This window comes from Dasypus novemcinctus, chromosome 4, assembly GCF_030445035.2.
Source record: "Dasypus novemcinctus isolate mDasNov1 chromosome 4, mDasNov1.1.hap2, whole genome shotgun sequence".
In the NCBI taxonomy this organism is placed as follows: domain Eukaryota; kingdom Metazoa; phylum Chordata; class Mammalia; order Cingulata; family Dasypodidae; genus Dasypus; species Dasypus novemcinctus.
In genome coordinates this window covers 94,059,133-94,082,253 of record NC_080676.1, presented here as the reverse complement: position 1 = coordinate 94,082,253, position 23,121 = coordinate 94,059,133, and the positions used below count along the sequence as shown (strand labels likewise).

Here is a 23,121-nt window from a genome sequence, read left to right as displayed (position 1 = left end):
ATTTAAATCGATGCAACTAAAATAATTTAATAATTTAAAAATAATTATTTAATAAAAATATTCCCCCCAAATGATAAATACATAATATATGATAAAAACAACAAACACAATCCTGAATGACCTTAGTAAAATCTACATTTAAAGTATACTACAGGCACCTGAAGATTTTTAAAAACATCTACCTACCCATTCTTTAGATTGTAACTTCAACCTTAATCTCTTCAGGCGGGAAGGGCTAAGCAATTATCAAACCTGAAACTGAGTAGCTGAAGTCTATCTTAATGCCAAAAAAAAAAAAAGTAACAAACTTAATAGCGCAAGTTCCCTACATTTTTTATTTCCAACGTTGGACCTTATGTGGTTACTAATCAGTCATATTCCTGCTCTGCTTTCACAGAATACATTTTCACAGCTTTCACAGAGTAACTTTTCACAGCATTCCTATTTCCTAGTCTCAAACACTGGCTAGGATGAAATTGAGTTTATAGATCATAAACGACATAGAAACTCAGGTAGAGAAAGGAAACTTCTCCAGACACACTACACATTTTCAATTGTAATACGATGAATACTGTTATCTAAATAGAGCTTGAGAGTTCTGCAAAAGTTGGTAAAAAAGAAGCTGTTTCAAAATGTACCACCCCATCAGTCTAATAGTCATAAGCAAATCTTTCAGGTTTAATTCAATATATAAAAGAGCTACCAAGATCAAGCAACAAGAAGTCACGTTAGAGTATCGTAGAATTTTATGCATAAACGACTGTCTTATGCCATTCTTAACAAAAATAAAGAGATTGAAACTCACATAAAATTCAACATCTTCTGGCTTTGAAGAGCTATATGTGAAAAACAATAACCACAATAATAAAACAACACAAAATCCTGAAAGTGTCCTACCATAAAATGGCCTATTCCCTTATAGTGCAAGTATACTTCATCTTGGAAGTAGCCTTAGTTGCTGTCGATTGATTCAACTACTATTTACATTCAAGGTTGCCTTAAACTCTTCTTATATTAAGCAGTCATTTCTAACAAATATTATTAGTGGGAGCTACTTAAATAATCAGAGGCTCTGAAACAGTATCTTTAGTGAACCTTTAAAAAGAGTTTCTTTACAGACATTTTCTTTTCTCACAATGGACACATTTTACAGGAGGTTCAACAGCAACTATGGAGTAGGCATCCTCTTATGCAGCCCAGGTGTCAATTTTTTTCAAGATACTAACAAGATGGAATAGATAAGACCATACAGCGCACATAGATGACAGTCCATGCCAATAAAAAGTAAAAATCCAAGAATTCAATGCCAGAAGGAAATTTTGGATACGCTCCAAGATACAGTATTTAGATGGTCTCTTTTTAAGTGACTAGTAAGTAGGCTTACCAATGACATGTAATGCATATCAGAATAAGAATAAATCATAAAGGGAGGCACCTGTTTGGTTTGGTTTTTCTGAAAACCACAGCAAAATAATTTTAGGCTACTTTTGGTATCTGCTGGACTGCAAATCAATTTTGTCTTGAATGGGGGATAAAACATACCTGATAACTTTTAAAATAAAATTTTCAAATCTTAAAATTATTTACATTTTAATCATTATTTTAAAATTTAACATACGCAAAAAAAAAACAAAGGCTTTATGAAACTGGGGCTGATTAAAAATGGATACTGGTGCCAATACTAAACTGGTTACTTGCAAGGAGCCAACTAAAATTGAAAAAAAAAATTTTTTTTTTTTGAGGTACTGGGGACCCAGGAACGAACCTGGGACCTAGTATGTGGGAAGTCGGCGCTCAACTACTGAGCCATACCAGTTCTCCACCACTGAGCCATATTGGCTTCCCTGAGTTAGTTTTATGTTTGTTTTTGCTTGTTGTTTGTTTCTGTTTTCCTTAGGAGGTACTGGGAACCAAACCCGAGGTTCTCCCATGTGGGAAGTAGGCGCTGAACTACTTGAGCCACATCTACTCCCTTAAAATAATTTTATAATGAAATTTTATACACTATCTGACTTTCTCTGATGAAACAATTCAGTTAAAATGCTTACTAGAAAACTTTCCAGTCTACAGGACACATAATTAAAAGCGACCATACTTTCCACAGCAAATACCTTAAATATGAAAATTTAAAGAAGAGGATGCCCAACACACTGACTCCTAGCCTTGGTTCCAGACTTGCCATGGTCTGTGGATGGTTTCACAATTTTAGGAAGTTGGGATATTTAAATCTAGAAAGAGTTTAGGGTGGTAGCAACTAAATTGCTAGAAATAAAATACTGAGCTACATTTTGTTTGGTTCTTCCTACAGTAAAATCAGATTATTTAATAAAATACTGTTTAATAACTGAATGTGATAATGGTGTAGACAGAACCAAGGGAAAGCACTGGGTATTTGAGATTATTAGGTAAAACTCACAGTAAACTCAATAATAAAGTCCTAAAATGGGGCAATCAACCAGGTAGTAGAAAAAAACCACTCTGCAATTAAAGCTGATATACAGTTAATCTGCTCTGCAGAATGATCCTTGTAATATTTAATTTTCCTGCATAGAATTTTCCCTGTCCAAGTTAGTATATGACCTCACTCCAGCATGATTGTTCAAATCTAAAATGAAATTCCCTGTCCAATTTTTTTTATAAATAAAAATCCTTTAAATGTATATCAACTTCCTAAAATCTAAATTTTTATTTATCACTCTCATTCAAGTCTGAAGAAAATGATTAATTTACTATGTGGCACAGACAGCACAGTCCCACTGAAGTAATACTTGGTCTGAAGTCTACACACATATCAAAATTAAGAGCAGCCAGTATCAAACTGGCCTGAAACCTGATTGTGTTCCTGGCTTAGGATATCTGTAGTAAATCCACACTAAAAAACAAAATAAACTACAGTGTGTATATCTTATTAAAAACTTCTCATAGTAGACTAAAATTAACATTAAAATTTATCAAATTTCAATTATATTATAATGTGTTATCCAATTACCTTTCAAATTGCTTGATTAATTCCGAATCAATTGCAAATAACTTCAGGTAGGATTTTTTAAAGTTTGCTCAGCATTTCAAGATGGTTTCAGAATATAAATTTTATTTACATTTTTAAATTTTAAGTTTATTTCATTTATGTTTTTTAAATTTAATTTATTTATTTACTTTGAGGTACCAGGGGCTGGGGATTGAATCCAGGACCTTTTATGTAGGAAGGTGGCATCAATCACTGAGCCACATCTGCTTCACTGAGTTGGTTTTTTTGTTTGTTTTGCTTGTTGTTTGTTTTTGTTTTAGGAGGCACTGGGAACTGAACCTGGGACCTCCCATTTGGGGAGCAGGTGCTCAATCACTTGAGCTACATCCACTTTCCAACATAACTTTTTAAATGTCAAAAGTATACTATTGATATTGTACTTTTCTACCAAGCTGAGCTAGTTTTTTCCATGGAAAGATACCAAAAGTACTGACTAAAACATATTTTTAAGCCAAAAGGTACTTGATTAATTTCCCTGAAATCATCAACAGCATTATCAAAATTTTCCAGGAATTTCTAAGAGTTGATTTCTTAAACTGTAGTTTTAAAGTTTAATTTAATGAAGGGAAAAAAACCCTCATGTATTTGACTTTTTGGGTCCTTTTTTGGTCCTTCAGTGACCAAAGAGAATTTTAAACAAATTATGCTTGCTGTGTCCTTGCTTAATTATAATAAAAAGCTATAATTTCTACTATCCAAATTTTTAAAAAAATTATACTCATCAAAAAGCTATTAATTTTGAAATGTCTATATATGTCTGTATGTAGGTCCTCTTAAAACCTTTCCAAAGATTTATAATCAAGCAATTTTAATGTATAGGAACCAAATTAGGTAGAGTAAAAATTATTTTGCAAAAATAAAATCACTTCCTAATATGCTTGACAGAAATTAGCTATTAATTTTCACTTGTGTTCCATTAAGACATTATTGAAATCTTTCCAATGGTCTATTTCCAAGTGGTTCAGAACAGAATCCTCTGGAATGTTTTAAGATTGGCTGCAGCAGAGTTCTGACTTCCTAGTCTCCTTCACTGTTTGGAGGTGGTTTTGGTTTCAGCATCTTACTAAGAATAGTTGCCATCTCTTTTCTCTCATCAAAATTCTTCCACTGCTCGTACAGTTTTAAAATAACCCTGATTATTTCCAAAAGCTTCTCCATATCCACAGAAAGCTCAGCAAACCACCGTCTGGCATCTTTCTGCTGTGAACACAGGCTACGTGGAGGCAAGCTAAAGCTATCATGAAAGGAGGAAACAGTAGGCAAAGATCCGTTTTGTAGGTATCATTCACTATCCTCCTAAAAGGGGAAGCAACGTGTCTTCTTGGCCCATGTCCTGCACATACTGGAGCAAAGGTCTGTAAGGATGATACAGTATCAAGCAATATCCATTAGTTCTAAAAGAGAATTCACATTCGAATATATGGTTCACCTTATAAGGAAATTCCTTTGGAAAGGCAATTGAAAATCTAGTTTTTAATAGAGAAGTAGCAGCAGAAATCAATCTTGTATTTGAGACTACTCCAAATTTCTCTACTTTGGATGCCAAAAACACAGATAGGAGCCATTAATAAAGGATCTATACTTTTCAGAGACTCTCCTGAAATAGACTGTAGCCAAGGCAATAATTTGTTGTCTTAATTTAAGATTTTCACCTAATGCTTGGAAAACATTTGTAAAAAAATTTCTAATATTCTTCTGAGAGAAACGTTAAGTCCTTTTGGTGCTCCTTTAACAGATCTTGCTTATCCAAAATCCACTGCAAATAGCAGGAGCTCTGCCAAAAGTTCCCAGCCATGGAAGACAGCTTGCCCTGATTAAAAAAATACCAATCTAATGTTTGGATATACTCATAGTGGCAACAATTAAAAACCACAGTAGGGGGGGTACTGGGTTCCTGGCCAGTGGTGCTCTGTCGTGGTCCCTAGGGGAGCAGCGACAGTCTCCCAGGTACAGTGGTGGGGACCGGGAGGGAGTGAGGGTTCAACAGTGAGCCCCTGATACTAATGACTATGCTTGTGAGCTGATAAACCCAAAATAATAACAAGGCCTAGAGCAACTTTGTGCCTGGGAATTTCCTTCTGTCAGCCTTCATGTTACTCAAATGTGGCCAGTCTCGAAGCCAAACTCAGCATGTAAATGCAATGCCTTCCCCCCAGCGTGGGACATGACACCCGGGGATGAGCCTCCCTGGCAACGAGGGACCACTATCAACTACCAACTGATGATGCAACTGGAAAAAGACCTTATACGGAAGGTTCAATGCGGATCAGCAGAATATCCATGTCTACATAAAATACCATGACTTTAAAATGCTGTTTGACCTAAAGTAAGGGGGAAATGGAAAGGAGAAATGAGTTTATATGGCTACGAGTTTCTAAAAAAGAGTCTGGAGGCTGGCAGAAGGTTTGCCCTCATGCACAACTGAGCAGAGTCAGAGAGACAGATAAAGCAGATACAACCCCCAGATATTGGTTCCTTTGAGGGCTAAAGAGACCCATGGGAGTTATGGTCATGGCCGATGGGGTTAACTACCAGGGCAGATGGCCCCTCTTTGGAAATGGTGTTTATGTGTGATGAATCTGGACTCAGATGGGATCTCCCTTCATAAGACTTCCATGCTAATGTGCTGGAGGTGCAGTTAATGTTGGGGTTTAAGATATATTTAGGGGATTTGAATCTCTGGACTGACAATGTGATAGCCAGATCCTGAGCCTCAACAGACTCCAGCACTTACAATCTGATTTATTGGACTTACCACACTCAGCTAAGATGGAGGTGAAGAAGGACAACCACCACACCATGGAGCCTAGAGTGATTACAACTGAAAATGGGAGGATTGCATCCAGCATCCAGGTGGAATCTGAGCCTCCTCTTGACATAAAGGTGCAATGGACACAACCAATCCAGTGTCCACATAGAAGAGGTGGCATTGGATTGGGAAAAGTGGACATAATGGACAAAGGGTATGGGGAAAGGCAGGAAGAGATGAGAGGTGGAGGCGTCTTCGGGACATGGAGCTGCCCTGGATGGTGCTTCAGAGGTAATCACCGGACATTGTAAATCCTCACAGGGCCTACATGATGGAATAGAGGAGAGTATGGGCCATGATGTGAACCAATGTATATGAGGTGCAGAGGTGCCCAAAGATGTACTTACCAAATCCAATGGATGTGTCATGATGATGGGAACGAGTGTTGTTGGGGGGGGGGAGAGGGTGGGGGGGGTGGGGTTGAATGGGACCTCACATATATATTTTTAATGTAATATTATTACAAAGTCAATAAAAAATAAAAAAATTAAAAAAAAAAAAAAAAACCAATCGGCGGAATGGCCTTGGAGCAACCACAGACCAGTGTGCCCAGTAACTGTGTCCCTTTATCTGATCAGCTCGACTCCACTCCACAGATCCATTATTTTTTTAAAATGTGCTTTCATGCCCTAATTGCTTTCACTATAAAGCTAGTTCTCAGAATTGAACTCCAGTACTTAGTAGGAAATTCCTTGAATTTCCCAACAATGAATTCTACAGGAACATCTGACAAAACAGCTCTGAGCATAACCAAAATCCCTTCAGATTAAGCTTGACTAGGGAATAGAAAGTTAGAGAAAGACATGAAGAATGACTTAAATACACAAATTTGATGTAATTTATAGGCAGTCCTCACTTTGTTCGGTTCTTATATGCATGAATTCAATTTGTACATTAACTATAATTTCATAAAGGACAAACTTCACTGCTATCTCTTCAGTCCATCAATCACTACATAAATAGCAGGTGTACAACATGATCAGTGAACCAGCACATCACTTCTTTTAAAACTACTGGTGATTGGTCACTGTACATCTGTTATGCAATTTACTCACAGATAGCGAAGTGTGCAGTTGTGTTACCTCCTTGTCACCCAGTGAGAAATTCATGTGACCTTTCACAATGGATAACTGAAAGAGGGAAATGAGAAATATAATGAAAGAGCAAAGAAAGGAAAAGTGACAATGCTGGACGTGAAACCTGAAGAGAATGTAAGTAAGACTTATAGAAGAAACAGATGATCATGGGAATGTTGAATATGCCATTCAAGATAGGCAGCCAGAGGAATATAGTGAAGATAAACAGTGTAACTGAGGGAAGCAGCTGTGACAAGAATGAAGATGTCCCAGAGGAAGAGACTCTGGTAAAAAACCTTTATAGTACAGGAACCCTTGGAGATATTTCAAAACATCAGAAGTGCAAAATACAAATTATTGCAAGCTGATACAAACTTTTAGGAAGGAGCATGACAATTCACCAAGGCATTGAAAAGATGCTTGCTCTGTGTCCTGAGTTAAAAGATTAATTGAAAGCAAGTGCTGTCCAACTACTCTTGATATGCTTTTTTGTAATGGAACAAAACACTTTAATTCTCAATGTTTCTAATATTTTAAATTACAGTGCCCTAAATAGTTTTACTATTTTTCATTTTTTAATATACTTTAACAGGAAGACATTTTTTAATGTTTTGACAAAAATTTTAAAGGTCATGGAACAGAAATAATTTTTCCCATTTATTATTAAGATTGCTTTGCAGAATTTCAGCTTACATGGTCATTTTTATGGTCCCACAGTTCTGTGTAAAACAAGGACTCCAATATAAAACAAAAGTTCAAAGAAATGAAAAGTAAGAATAGATTATCTCAAAGGATTTCAGAATGTTAGTCAGTTCTTGATGTGGAATTGAACTTTAATCCTGTAGGAACTAGAAGAGTCGGGGGGCAGCACTTGAAAATCATTTATCTGCTGTCTAAATGATGAAAAGAATCTGTTATGATGTCCAAAAGTGAGGAAGAAGAACCCTGAAAATCAGCTAGTAACTTAATTGTCAATGAAGTGGGAAACTTCTGAGTTGGTATAGTTTTCAAAACAGCAGCAGTCTGTCTGAAATGCAATGCCAAGAGAACTAGAATTCTTCAGTTAGGCTAAGAGTTTGATTTTGGTAATCTCTGAGCAGTTTGGCTAAGCACAGAGATTTCTCTTAAAGTTTGTAAGTTAAAGTTAAAGACAAAGGTATTTAGGAACAGTTCCCCGTAAGAGAACTTTGTCTTCAAAACATGGTCTAGGTTCTACCAAGTTCTGGCTTGGCTTCAGTTTCCTCAATAGGACCAACGGCATCCTGAGATACAGCCTGCTATAAAGAAACATTTTTTACAATCAAACGGAGGGCAATAGCTGCTGGCTTTACTGACAGTTTAGTCTACCAAAAGTCCAGGTTTTATCTTGGACCACAAGAGACTCACATGGGCTAGAAACACTGCCAAGGAAATGCTATGGATAATATGTGATGTTTACCTGACGAATAAGATAAGTGAATATGAAAATAAAGAAATCTCCTGGTCAAGTACAGACCATAAAAATGATGAAGAAAAGTTAAGAAAAACTAGAAATCTGGAATGTAAAAGTCATGGGTTTTCAGATACAGTCTGCATCTTTAAAAAAGCATACTCCAGCATCTACTAGAAAACAGATACAATCCAAAGGCTACCAACAAGAGGCCTCCTACAAACAGTACCAAAAGAAAAGCATATTGAAATCCATGTCTACCCAAATATATGCTAGAAGTATGCATGTGTACATGCCTCCTCCGCTAAAGTGTGAGTGCCACAAAGCGAGGTGCAATGTCCGATTTACTTTCAAGTCTCTAGCATTTAAGCCCAATGCCTATCAATCAGTAGGCACACCGTAAACAGCGTGTTCTACAAAGCAACTAATTAGGTCAACGTTATGCTCTATCAGTAACAGTTTCAAATACTCAGTGTATGCACTCACATATAAGTAGCAGGCTCACTCTTTATGAAAAGAAACTTCTCAAAGTAAATTCATGATAGGGAGGAAGTATAGTACTATTGCATAGCGGTGGTAGTGGTGAACAGCATTGCTTCAACCCCCAATTTGTGGACAAATTGTCTACCCACTCTATGTCTTGGTTTCTTATTTTTAAAACAGGAATGATAATAATAATACCTTATCCCCTAGAGCTCCTGGGAGAAGTAAATGTGATTTCAATTGAAAAGTACTTTAAAACAGTGCCTGTCGAACAGAGCAAGAACTACACAAATGTTTGGGTACTATTATCATCGACATCTTTAAATGTGAATCTAGGCTTGGTGAATTGTGTCGGTAGGTAGCCACATCACCTGTACTTACTTGTCGTAAAATAAGCCTACATAAATATTTCCATAAACTATTTCTTTAGGATTATAACACCTTCCTTAAAATAAGACCCATAGACTAAATACAAAAAAGAACACTTAACCTCACTATACAAAAATGAAAACTAAATAACATGTTTCCAACCAATCAAATCAGTAAAGATGGTCAGGATTGTAAGGCGAAAGGCCGGTAATTCCTACCAGAAGTTGTAACTGATAAAATGTTTCTGAACACATCTTAGCAGTAAGTATCAAGAGTTTTAAAATATCTCCCCCATTTCCAGTCTTACATATCGTTAGCAGTTATTTTCATAGTGTCAAAAAATACTGGAAACATCCTTAATATCCATCAAGATGAAAGTTAAGTAAATTATAGTATATCCATAAAAGTAGAGCACAGGCAGCTATAAAAAGGTTAAGACTTGGGGGGCGGGGCAGGGAATCCATATGTACAAGTATATAAGATGTATGAATACAATTATGGTTTTGTTTTTAAAAAAGATAACAAAAATGTGTAGGAAAAGAAAGGGAGTAGGAAATTTGTTAAATATATCAATACTTTATTTTTAGGTTATGGGACTTTACATGATTTTTGTTTTTTCTCTACTACTCCTATTGTATAAGGTATTCTAAAATGATTAAATATTATTTTGAAGTCTGTAAAAAGAACTGTAAAGTTTACTTGATAAAAATATAACTGATGGCAAACACATAAAAGTAAATCAACCATATTACTCACTCTTGATCCATTCCACTAAAAATAATGTCAGTAATGATCATGCCATGATCAGCAATCTTCTATTAATTCAAATTCAACAAATCATACTACTTTGAAATAACTCCACAATCATAAAAAGAGGCTGCTCTGTGCCCAGATGAATCACACCACTTAGCCCTTGAAGTTGGGGTTCGCCAACACTATCAAAGGCTTTTCCTAACATCAGTAAAGACTTAATAGCTCTTGATGCTATCCCAGTCCTTTCCTTGATTTAAAAGGCTTCCTGAAAGCCTAAGAGTTTCCAAAAGAGGTCTAGACACTGTCTTGAAGCTAAGAGTTGTGAAATGTTTTGACAGTTACTACTGTTAGCCTTTTCTTGCCCCTTTTTCCTTTTAGACGAAAATTGAGAACATTTTTGAAGTCACGAAGCATTCCCAGAGCACCATGGAATAAGAACCTTTAAAATATAAAATCAGTTTTCTCCCTTGAACATTTATATATTACTCTAGATATGCATGGCTTAAACTTCTAAGTAAAAGAAAGATTTGTGAAATAAACAAGAGACCAATACAATTTTACTAGCTTTCACTTTTTAAAAGGTTTCAGAATAAATAATATCAGCATTATTTACTCCTTGCCTTGTAATGTTCACTGGCTTTCAATAACTGTCTATTTCATTGTACTGTAGAAATAAATACTGCAATTTAAAAATCTAAGAGTTTAGACATATGTCACCTCAGACATTCACAAATGTATTAACAGTAGATTTCCTCTACCAAATTGATATGGAATTAAGGATGGGTATAAACATCAACCAGAATACATATTACCTATTTACCTCATAATGATAATTCCATATTATTGATGCTAAATCTGGTGTAGCATCAAGATTTACCCTAAGAAGTCTGACCACATGATTATTATAAGCAAAGAGTTTAAATGACAACTCCTCTCCTGTGGCTGTTTCCTTTCAGGCTATAGTGATGCACAATAAGAAGACAAGACAAGAGTAACTGGGCTTTTCCAAGGGTGAGCACAGGCACACAGGGAAGTTCAAACTGGGAAAATACAGAAATTCAAAAGCATAATGCCGTATCTTAAACACTAATGCAGGATGTGTTTATCAAATAAAATAAAATGTATAAATAATCTGTAAACATTAAAGTGCTACATGAGTTTCAGGTATTATTACTGACGGCTGATTGAAAACAGACTGATCTAAATCAGCTGTATTATTCAATCATGGTTATTTCACTATTCAGTATAGTGATTTCATTCTGAATATATAAAATAACAAGCTAATTAGAAATTAAAAGTGAACTGTAACAAAGTATAGGGATGCTATATACTTCAAAAAGTATTCAAGCTGAATGTTCTTATTTATTACATTAATACAACTCTTTAGTTAAGTGAAATATTTAAATAATATTGTCTCCCAGAAATAACAATTTCATTACTAAAACATAAATGAAAAATAGAAATAGATACTTACACAGAATACCAAACTGTCCCCAGGACAGAAGTATAGCCAAAATTGGGAAAATAACAATGAGAATATTTTCTTTTGGAGAAAACCATGAAACTGGAAAGGAAGAAAACAAAAATCACAATTAGTATTTATTATAATCACTTTAAGTACTATAATATTCTATACCATATTTTATCATGGAGAAAATAAAAATAATTTTTTAAAGCTGTGGCTTGAAGATACACAGATAAATATGCATGTGTGTATGTACATATATAAGTGAATTATATCTATAATTTACTTATGTAACAATATTCATAAAACAAAAAGCTTCAGTTAAGTGTTTTTCAGCACATTTTTGTTAACCCATGCTTTACTGGAAGGCAACAGAGTGATACAGCATCTGAGAAAGGGTCTGAGGTCACAATGCTTAGGTTTGAAACACAACTCTAACATATAAACTGTGTCACTTTGACAATATTTTAACACCTCTCCTTTCTTCACTGCTCTAAATTGTTACGTGGGTATAACATAGTGCCTATATCTTGAAGGACTGGTCTAATGATTAACAAAAATGCAGAAGACTTTAAAACAAAGTTTGGTACTTTCCAAGAACTCAGGAAATATTAACTACAGTTAGTATTAATAGCAGCAGTCAATTTAGCAGATAGATGGACAATACTAAAAGTACTTGTACTTGATTTTTAGTGTATTCTTAAGTTGAATACCTGTATGTGCAACATGCCAAGAATTTGCAACAATGAAATTTCTCTGCAAAGAATGACTCAGGGGACCCAGACAGGGAAGCTGAACCTCTGGGTACCTTCACCCCCTAACTGTGACTAAGATCTAGTTTGATGTGAGTCCTGTCTTTTCTCAAACCTACCCTGGAACAGAAGACTGATCTGTGAATAACTAGGCTTCAGAAGGACTGTTTCCATGTAAAGTAGCATGAAGGGCTGTCATTAAGTGGGTCACATGTTACTGACACAATGAAAATATACTATACATCATACATTAAGGAAATAGTAATACTAAGAATTCAAATAAGATTTGTTGAGAACTTTTTAAAGTGTAGATTAATTGTATCTTATAAATCCTTAAGACCATAATTTTGTCTATGAAACTTCTCTAACAATAAAGCTAAGGAAATGCAATGAAAGATTTCAAAATCTGCCTATATACAGGAGGGATTTTCTCTTTGAAGCACACTTCTGATTACTGCCCAAGCAAGCACTGACATGCCGTTGAAATTAACCCTATTCATTAGAATCCACCACCGCTCTCCCCAATATTGGTGTGAGAGAGGAATATTGTGGACTTTCATACTATTATCATGATAACCATGCATTTCTTTTGCTAAATTTTTAATGTTAAATTCTGGTAAAATGGTCATATTAACCTGCAGAATATAACATTGTAAATTCTACCTCTAGCTTTTCAGAACTAAGTATTTTGTCCTACATATAACAGACTCAATAAGTTTGCTGTTGAATGTTAAAATAACCATGACCATTTACTGAATAAATGGAAAGCAGTTTTTTGATGTTCCTGTGGTTGCAGATCTCTACTAAGAAATAGATGTTTCAGATGCTACAATGAATACGTGAATTTCCAACTCTATAACTGAGCATTTTCCTATACTAGAGAAAAACCCCCAAAAACCATTTCACTTCAGACTTAAATCCTACCAGAGAAAAACTTATGAATTGTGGTTAGGTTTTCACATTTCATTAGGTGTGAAATCCCCAAAAGATCTTGTAAAAACTCTATGACCTAATGACTATGCTTCATCAATTTATTTCTCGATACCCACTTCTTATTTAGTTTTGAATGAGAAAGTTTATAAAAACTTGCAATAAAAATTGAAATGATATAGAAATATATCATAAAGTAAATATTCTTCAGAGTAATATCATCAAGGTATTTGTGTTTATTCCTACTCATTTACTAAATAAAATGTTAAAGTTTTAAGTTAAAGGATTTTCCACACTACTGTGTAACCTGTTATTCTCAGGATTTTCTGTTAAATACATTGGTCATCATTCCAGGTTGGTACATATAGCTCCACCTCATTGTTTCTTACAGATGCTCATACTCTATTTTATAAAAATGACATAATTTATTTAACAAATCACAATTAATGGATATTTTGGTTATTTCCTGGTTTTCTTTTTTTTTAACCAACAATTTGGTAATGAACGTAACTGAAAATAAATCATTATCATTGCACACTTGTCCAAGTATTTCTATAGATTAAATCTATAAAAAGTAGAATTAAGTCAGGTTAGATACATTATAAATTTTAAAAGATAATGCTGAAATGATTTTGCAAACGATTGTATCAACTTACACTAACACCAATAGTACATAAGAGTGCCTATTTTTACCACAGCTTGGACAACACAGGATATTTTCAACTTTTAATCTTTTATTCACTACGTTTTAAAATATTTTTTCTTTGTAAGAACGACTATATATTTTAGGATTGTAGGGGACAGAGAATGGGGAATGCAAGCCTTACGCAATACCTAACAATTCCTTTCATCCACTTGGACTTAAATGGAAACCAGTGAATGAACAAAGACTAAGAACTTAAGGAAAAGTCTACATTGGGAGGCAACAATGCATGAGAGGATGGGTGAAATGCAAATATGAAATTACAGTTGTATCAGTATGATGAAAACTACCCTATTTATAAAGTAAATATTAAGATAACAATGAATACATTCAATACTGAACTGTATAGGGTAATACCATTTATATGTATAATTAGACTTGCTTGTTACAGCATATAACTACAAAATAGCTAATTAAAACATATTTTTCTCTTAAATCTTCCTTTTCTTTAAAACAAAACTCCCTTACTTAGAAAAATATTTCATCCTACACTAAGCATTTTACCCAGATGATGTTGCAATTTACTCAATATTATACTTTATTACAATGTAAACCTGCTATGTAATCTGATATTAGCTGTTCTATTTTTAAAAAGTCATCCCTGTGAAATTGGTGAAAGAAACATTATATTCTTCTTTTTGGGGGGTGAGTATGGTATTCCCAAGACCAGAAGATTAAAGGACCATTTTTTCAGTAACGTATTTGACAAAATCTCTCATAATACTGTTGTGGACAAAATGGAGACATATGAGCAAGACATAGGTGAGATGTGTAGCTGATTGACTAGCAAATATTTTTAAATGGAGTGTTAATTAATGAATCACTGTCAGTCTGGACAGTGGTCTCCAATGATATGTCAAAGGGCATCCCTGTGCTGCAATATTACTAATAACTTAAATACTTTAAGAACACAGATCGAATATGTAGTTACTCAAAGCTGGGTGGGGGGGAGAATGGAAATATTTAATGACAAAATTAAGATTCAAAATAAATTTAATAATTTTATCAGAGAGTTATGAAACGGCAAAAATGGGAAAAACCTAAATGAGCAAGAATAGGAAAGTGGTAATATAAGTTTTAGCACATTGATGTAACAATAGCGCCTAACACTTACTGAGTGCTTACAGGGTACCAGATTCTATTTTAAAGCTCTTTGAGGAAAGAACTGTGGGAAAATGACTGTGTAGGAAGTTCCAGTAACCAGTCCTTACATCAGAACAACTATTAAACAGGCAGGAACTGTCAGCACCAACTATCTTGAAACTCTGGAGTCTAGATGATCACTGTACAGCATCCAAGAAAGAATGGGAGGAAGAGGCTGGTAAATCATGATAAATAACAGTAGACTGCTCTCGCTGCTTGGTGGTTACTGTCACCCATCCCTCAGTCTTGTGGCAGGCAGCAGTGGGGTCCTGCCATTGAAGTAACTTCCTAGTGTGAGAGAGGGCCATAAAAATCCAGTTGCCTAAGATGGGGGTAGGGGATGGAGTATGCAGTCTGTTGTGGATCACTGCTTTTGGTGATCTACTCTGGGACACTGGGGTCTCAGCTCTGAGGGAGGCCCTTGTTCCAATGCGCCCCACACAAAGGAGGCAGAGGAGAATTCAAGATGGTACCCCTCCTCAGAGGTGCAGAGGGTACATGAAGGGCTGCATTTGCTGGGCAGGTGCCGACCCAAGAAAACACAGTTTAGAGGAGCCGTGGAGAAGCTCCTGGTGCCCCTCCCGAACTCTCCTTTGTCCCCTCCCCAGAGCAGTCTGGTGTAGGCCACACTCCACTGTGGGCCCCTGGCCTTGTTCTGGCTGAGAAAAACTGACTTGGGAAACTCCTTCCCATGTCCCCTTCATAAAATTTGCTCTCTAGGAAAAAGCAGCTTAAGATAACAAGGCAGTGCGAGAAACTACTAAGGCAAGAACCTGGGACAAAGGCTTACTGGCTCTAAGTCCTGCAGTGGAAGACCTAAGAGAGGGAGAAAGCATTTCCTGAGCAGTGGAGAGAGCATTCAAACTCCTGTCAACACAGTAATGCCTAAGACCATGAACAAGCAAAGCCCAGGACAAGATACAGGCCCATAAAGAGAGGGAGGACACTGTACTTTGCATTCACCTAGGACTGACCTTCCTGATAAGGGGGATGACCTCTGACAGAACACCAGGCAACACTAAGAAAATCTGTAAAGATGGCTGAAGATGTTCTTTGCTTAGGTTTGCTTTTCTTAGTTCCTGTCTGCAAGAAATTTCTATCATATCAGCTGGATATAAATTCAAGAAACAGACATCACGAAAAATAATCCCCAGAGAAAACATTTAAAAATATTAAAATGTTCATTGTGCAGCAAAAGATTACAGGACAAATTAAGAAAAATGAAATGATGGCCCACCCAAAAAAAGAGGATAAAAATTCAGAAAACATCAATGTAGAAAACAAGACTATGGACTTACCGGAGAAAGACTCAAAAAAAAAAGAACCTTTAATATGCTCAAGAAGATGAAGGAAAATACACAGAAAGAACCAAAGGTATCAGGAAAACAATGAATGGACAGTATGAGAGTCTCAATAAAGAGAAATTTTAAAAAGGAAAACCAAACAGAACTACTGAAGTTGAAGACCATAATAACTGAAAAAAATCCCAGGAGAATTTCTATAGCAGATTAAAGTTGGCAGAAGAAAGTATCATTAACTTGAAGACAAGACAATTGAAATAAGTTAGGCTGCAGAGCAGAAAGAAAGAAGACTATAAAAAGCTTAAAGAGACTAAGGACTTTAGGGATACCATCAAGTGTACCAATATATGCATTATGGAGATTCCAGGAGAAGAAAGAAAAAAAGGGGGCAGAAGGAATATTCAAAGAAATAATGACAGAGAACTTCCCAAACATGGCAAAAGACATGAACGTACACATCTCAAAAGCTCAGAAGAACACCAAATATGATAAACTTTAAAAAAATACACTGTTGAATGCAAAGGACAAGGAGAGAGTTCGGCAAGTCACAAGAGAAAAATAATGTGTCAAGTACAAAAGACTCTCAATAAGATTAAGTGTCGATTTCTCATCAGAAACCATGGAGGCAAGAATGTAGTGGGTTAAAATACTTTAATATGCTGAAAAAAACTCTACTAACCAAAAATCTTATACTGGACAAGACTTTCTTTCAAAAATAAGAAGAGATTAAGACACTTGCAGATAAACAAAAGCTGAGGCCCTTCCTTACCACTAGACCTGCTCTTCGAGCAATGACACAGGGAGTACCTTGTTCAAAGCAGCATAAAGAAGTAAAGGATATCTGGTAAAGGGCCATTTGGGTAATTATAAATGCCAGTACTATTGTTTTATAATTTTGGTAAGTAACTCCACCTATTACTTTCTCTGATGCTAAAAAGCTAATATATAAAATATAGTAATTAAGAAACTTCCAAAAAGATGCACGATTAGAGAGGTGGAGGGATCACTTTTCTTCCAGAAAAAAAAGCTAGAGGACAGGTAGAGACTGTCTGGAGGGCTACTGGGGGCTCAGGACACCAAGGGAAGGTGAGACACCAACCAGAAGAGAGAGGGGTAAAGGAAAGGAGTCTTAGCTGGCTGAAAAATTCTGTGAATAGAGCTGCAAAAGCAGCAGTAGGCGCTCTTACTCCCACCTACAGAGCAAAAAGCAGTCTGGACTGCAGTGGCTGTGGACTGTAGGGGTTGCAGGGGTCTTCTTCCCCAAGAAAGACATCAGCAAAAAATTACAAGCCTCACAAAAAAAGAAGAAGATATGACTCAGGCAAAGGAACCAATCAAAGCTCCAGATGAGATACAGGAATTGAAACAGCTTATCAATGAGATTCCTACAAACCTCCTAAATCAAATCATAAAGCTAAAGGACAACATGACTACAGAAACAAAAAGATATTAAGACAACACTGAGTAAGCACAAAGAAAAATTTGAAATCTTGGATAGAAAAGTAACAGAGCTTATGGTAAGGAAAGATATGTGATTTCAAAAATACAATAGAGGCACATACCAGATTTGAAATCATGGAAGAAAGAATCAGCAGCAAAGAACAACTGATATTAAAGAGAAAGAAGAGAGAGAGAGAAAAAAATGGAAAAAAGGGCTCAGGTAGATGAATGATAATATGAACTGCACCAACATATGTGTTAAGGGATTCCCAGAAGGAGACATGAAAGGAAAATGGGCAGAAAGAGTAGTAGAGGAAATAATGGAGGAATATTTCCCAACTCTCATGAAAGACATGAATATGTGTCCAAGAAGCACAGCTTATTCAAATTAGAATAAATCCAAACAGACCTACACCAAAACACATACAATGGAGAATGCCAAATGCCAAAGATAAAGAGAAAATTGTGAAAGCAGCAAGGGAAAAGTGAAATATCACATACAAGGGACGTCCAATAAGACTCAGTGTGGCTATTTCACTCAGAAACTATGGAGGCAAGAAGGCAGTAGTAGTATGTGGTATAAATAAGGTACTAAAAGAGAAAAACAGCGAGCCAAGGATTCTTTATCCAGCAAAACTGTCCTTCAATTATGATGGTGAGTTTTAAATATTCATAGATAAATAAAAACTAAGAGAGTTTGTAAACAAGAATTCAGCTCTGCAGCAAACACTAAAGAGAGTTATGCAGCTAGAAGGGAAAAGAGAAGAGAGGCTTGGTGGAGAGTGCAGAAGTGAAAACTATCAGAAAGGGTAACCAAAAAGGTAAAAAGATGGACAAAATTAAATATGACATTTGAAAGCCAAAGGATGAAATGGCTTAGGTAATGCCTTTACAGTAATAACATTGAATATTAATGGATTAAACTCTCCCATCAAAACACAGACGCTGAAAGAATGGATAAGAAAACAAAAACCATCCATAAGCTGTCTGCAGGAAACTCACCTTAAATCCAAGGATGCAAACAGACTGAAAATGAAAGGTTGGAAAAAGATATTTCACACAAATAGTAACCAAAAGAGAGCAAGAGTAGCTATACTGGTATTAGACAAACAGATTTTAAATGTAAAATAGTGATGAGATGCAGAAGGCCATTATATATTAATAAGAAGAACAATCTACCAGGAAGGAGTAACAGTAATAAATAACTATGCATCTAATGAGGGTGTCCCAAAATACATGAGGCAAACTCTAGCAAAACTGAAAGGAGAAACAGACACCTCCTCAATAATAGCTGGAGACTTCAGCCCACCACTCACATCAAAAGATAGGACAACTAGACAAAAGATCAACAATGAAACAGAGAACTTAAACAATGTTATAAATGAGCTGGACCTGACAGACATATAAAGAACAGTGCATCCCAAATCAGCAGGTTATAGATTATTCTCACGTGCTCATGGATCTTTCTCCAGGATAGACCACATGTTGGGCCATAACACATACTCAATAAATTTACGAAGATTGAAATTATATAAAGCACCTTCTTCAATCATAATGGAATGAAACTGGAAATCATAATAAGTGGGAAAGGGGAAATTTGCTTATCTATGGAGTTTAAACAACACACTCTTTAACAATCAGTGGGCCAAATAAGAAATTGCAAGATTAGTAGTTATCTTGAGACAAATGAAAATGGGAACACTATATACTGAAACTTATGGGATACAAATAAGGCAGTGCTGAGGGAAACTTATAGCCCTAAACGCCTATGTTAAAAAAAAAAAAAGCCAAAATCAAGAACTAACTTAACAACTGGAGAAACTATAAAAATAGCAAACCAATCCCAAAGCAAAGAGAAAGAAAGAAAGATTAGAGCAGAAATAAATGAAATGGAGATCACCACCACCACCACCACCACCGACAACAACAACAAAAAATAGAGAAATCAACAGAGCCAAAAACTGGTTCTTTGAGAAAAATCATTAAAAGTGACAAATCCACAGCAAGATTAACAAAGAAAAAAAGAGAGAAGATACAAGTCAAAAAAATCAGGAATGAAAGGGGAGCTTACAACTGACCCCAAAGAATTAAAAAGGATCATAAGAGGATATCATGAGAAATTGTATGCCAACAAATTAGACAACTGAAATGAAATTAACAAATTCCTAGAAATGCACAAAAAACCTACATCGACTCCACAAGAAAACAGGAACTCAAAAACCAATCACAGGCAAAGAGATTGAATCAGTCATCAAAAATCTTCCAAAAAAGAAAAGTACAGGACCAGAGGGCTTCATAGGTGAAATCTAGCAAATATTTCAAGAAGAATTAATAACATCTTGTTTAAACTCTTCCAGAAAATTGAAAAGGAGGTGCAATTACCCAACACATTTTATGAAGCTTATATCACCCTAATACCAAAGCCAAATAAAGATATTATAAGAAAAGAAATTTATAGACTAATCACTCTAGTGAACATAGATATAAACAGTGGCCACGGGTGTTGCTGAAGGCAGGGAGAGGGAAAAGGAGGTGTGTTATGGGGGCATTTTTGGGACTTGGAGTTGTCCTGAATGATATTGCAGGGCATTATATATTCTGCCATAACCCATTGAATGGACTGGGAGAGAGTGTAAACTACAATGTAAACTATAATCCATGCTGTGCAGCAGTGCTCCAAGCAATGAATGTACCACAAACAAATGCAATGAGTGTACCACACTAAAGAAAGAAGCTGTTGATGTGGGAAAAGTGGGGGCTGTGGGGAATGGGGCATATGGGAATTTCCTACATTTTTTAAAGTAACATTTCATGTGATCTATGTATCTTTTAAAAATAAATTAAAAATATATTTAAAAAATTACTTTCAAATTGAATCCAACAAGATATAAAAACAATTACACATCATGATCAAGTGGGTTTTATTCCTGGTATGCAAGAGTGGTTCAATGTAAGAAAATCAATTAATGTAATACACCACATTAACAAACTGAAGGGAAAAAAACAGATGATCATCTCAATTGATGCATAAAAGGCATTTGACATAATCCAGCATCATTTCTTGATAAAAATGCTTCAAAAGATAGGTATAGAAGGAAAGTTCCTCAATATAATAAAGAGCATATAAGAAAACCCCACAGCCAACACAGTATACTCAATGGGGAGAGGTTGAAACCTTATAGAGCTTTCCCTCTATGATCTGGAACAAGACAAGGATGCTCACTGTCACCATTGTTATTCAACATTGTGTTAGAAGTTCTAGCTAGAGCAATTAGGCAAGAAAAAGAAATAAAAAGGCATCCAAATTGGAAAACACAAAGTAAAACTATCACGAACAGATGATATGATCCTATATTTAGAAAATCCTGAAATATCTACAACAAAGTTACTTGAGCAAATAAATGAGTTCAGCAAAGTGGCAGGACACAAGATCAACACACAGAAATTAGTAGCATTTCTATATAGCAGTAATGAGCAAGCAAAGGAGGAAATCGAGAAAAAATTTCCATTTAAAATAACAACAACAAAAAAATCCTCAAATATCTAGGAATTAATTTAACCAGGAATGTGAAGGATCTATATTCAGAAAACTACAAAACACTGCCGAAAGACATCAAAGAAGACCTAAACAAATGGAAGGACATTCCACGTTCATGGATGGGAAGACTAAACATCATGAAGTTGTCAGTTTTACCCAAACTGATTTATAGAGTCAATCCAATACCAACCAAAATTCCAACAGTCTACTTTACAGAAATAGAAAAGTCAATTACCAAATTTATGCGGAAGGGAAAGGTGTCCCAAATAGCCAAAAACATCTTAAAAAAGAAGAGGGAAGTTGGAAGACTCTTGCTCCCTGATGAAGTATATTATAAAGCTACTGTGGTCAAAACAGAATGGTTTTGGCATAAAGATAGACATGTGCTCAATGGAATCAAATTGAGAGTTCAGAAATAGATCTTCACCTCTATGGTTACCTGAATTTTGATAAACATACCAAGTCCACTTTTTGGGGACATAAGAGTCTCTTCATAATGGTGCTGAGAGAACTGGATATCCGTAACCAAAACAATGAAAGCAGATCCCTATCTCACCCCCTATAAAAGAATCAACTCAAAATGGGTCAAAGTCCTAAACATAAAGGCCAGGACCATAAAATTGCTAGAATATAATATAGGAAAACATCAACAAGATCGTGAAGTAGGTGGGGATCTCTTAAACCTTATACCCAAAGTATGGCAAGAAAAGAAAAAAATTGATAAATGGAACCTCCTCAAAATTAAACACTTCTGCACCTCAAAGGACTTTGTGAAGAGAGTAGAAAGGCAGCCTACTCAATGGGAAAAAGTATTTTGAAAGCGCCTAATATCCATAATATATAAAGAAATCTTAAAACTCAATAAAAGGACAAATGACCCAACTGAAAAATGGGCAAAAGACCTGAATAGGTATTTTTTTAAAGAAGAAATACAAATAGTGAAAAAACACAAAGAAATGCTTAGCACCGCTGGCTATTTGTGAAATGCAAATCCCAAAGCTACAATAAGATATCATTTCACATCTACTAGAATGACCACTATTAACAAAACAGAAAGCTACAATAATTGGAGAGGATACAGAGAGACAGGAATGCTTATTTACTGTTGGTGGGAATGTAGAAAGGTACAGCCACTATGAAAGTCAGTTTGGCAGTTCCTAAGGAAGTCAAATATAGATCTACCACCTGACACAGCAATACTGCTACTAGGTAGCAGAAGAACTGAGAACAGTGACACGAACACACATCTGCACACCAATGTTCACAGCAACATTATTCACAGTTGCAAAAAGACAGAAATAATCCAGGTGTCCATCAACTGACAAATGGATAAACTGTGGCATATACACACAAGAGAGTATTATTCAGCTCTAAGAAGAAATGGAGTTCTTATGCATAAGATAACGTGGATCAACCTAGAGGACATTATGTTGCATGAAGCAAGCCAGCCACAAAAGGACAAATATTGCATGACTTTGCTATTTTGAACTAAATATAATGAGCAAGCTCATGGAGTTAATAGCTAGAATATAAGTCATCAGAGAATAGAATGTGGTTACAAAATAGAAAGCTGAGGTTTAATCTGTGAAGAATTGGTAAAAAAAAAAGTTTGGAAATGAATGAATGGTGAAAGAAATGGTGAAAGCACATCATAGGATCTGTAATTAGAGCTAATACATGGGTATGATAGTGGTTTTTTTTTTTTAATTGAAATAATAAACATGCTCTAATATTGATTGAAGCAATGAATGTGAAACTCAGTGATTATACCAAATGCCACTGACTGTATACGTTAGATAAATTATATGGTATACGAACAAAAATAATAATAGGGTGGGTTGGGGGAAAAATACACCGAATATAAGATACAGGCTATTATTAGTAGTAATACTTTGATAATGC

The 23,121-nt window shown here is 35.5% G+C and overlaps 1 protein-coding gene and 1 pseudogene across 2 annotated transcripts in view; both read right to left on the bottom strand.

Annotated features, from left to right (window-relative positions):
• CD47 (CD47 molecule) overlaps positions 1–23,121 on the bottom strand; it is a 62,204-nt gene that overhangs the window by 18,416 nt on the left and 20,667 nt on the right. For both annotated transcript variants that reach the window (XM_058295897.1, XM_058295898.1), the window contains exon 3: positions 11,422–11,511. In XM_058295897.1, coding sequence (XP_058151880.1) covers positions 11,422–11,511 — 90 coding nt within the window. The remainder of the gene's footprint in view (positions 1–11,421; positions 11,512–23,121) is intronic.
• On the bottom strand, positions 4,046–4,823 carry LOC139438793 (cyclin-C pseudogene; annotated as a pseudogene).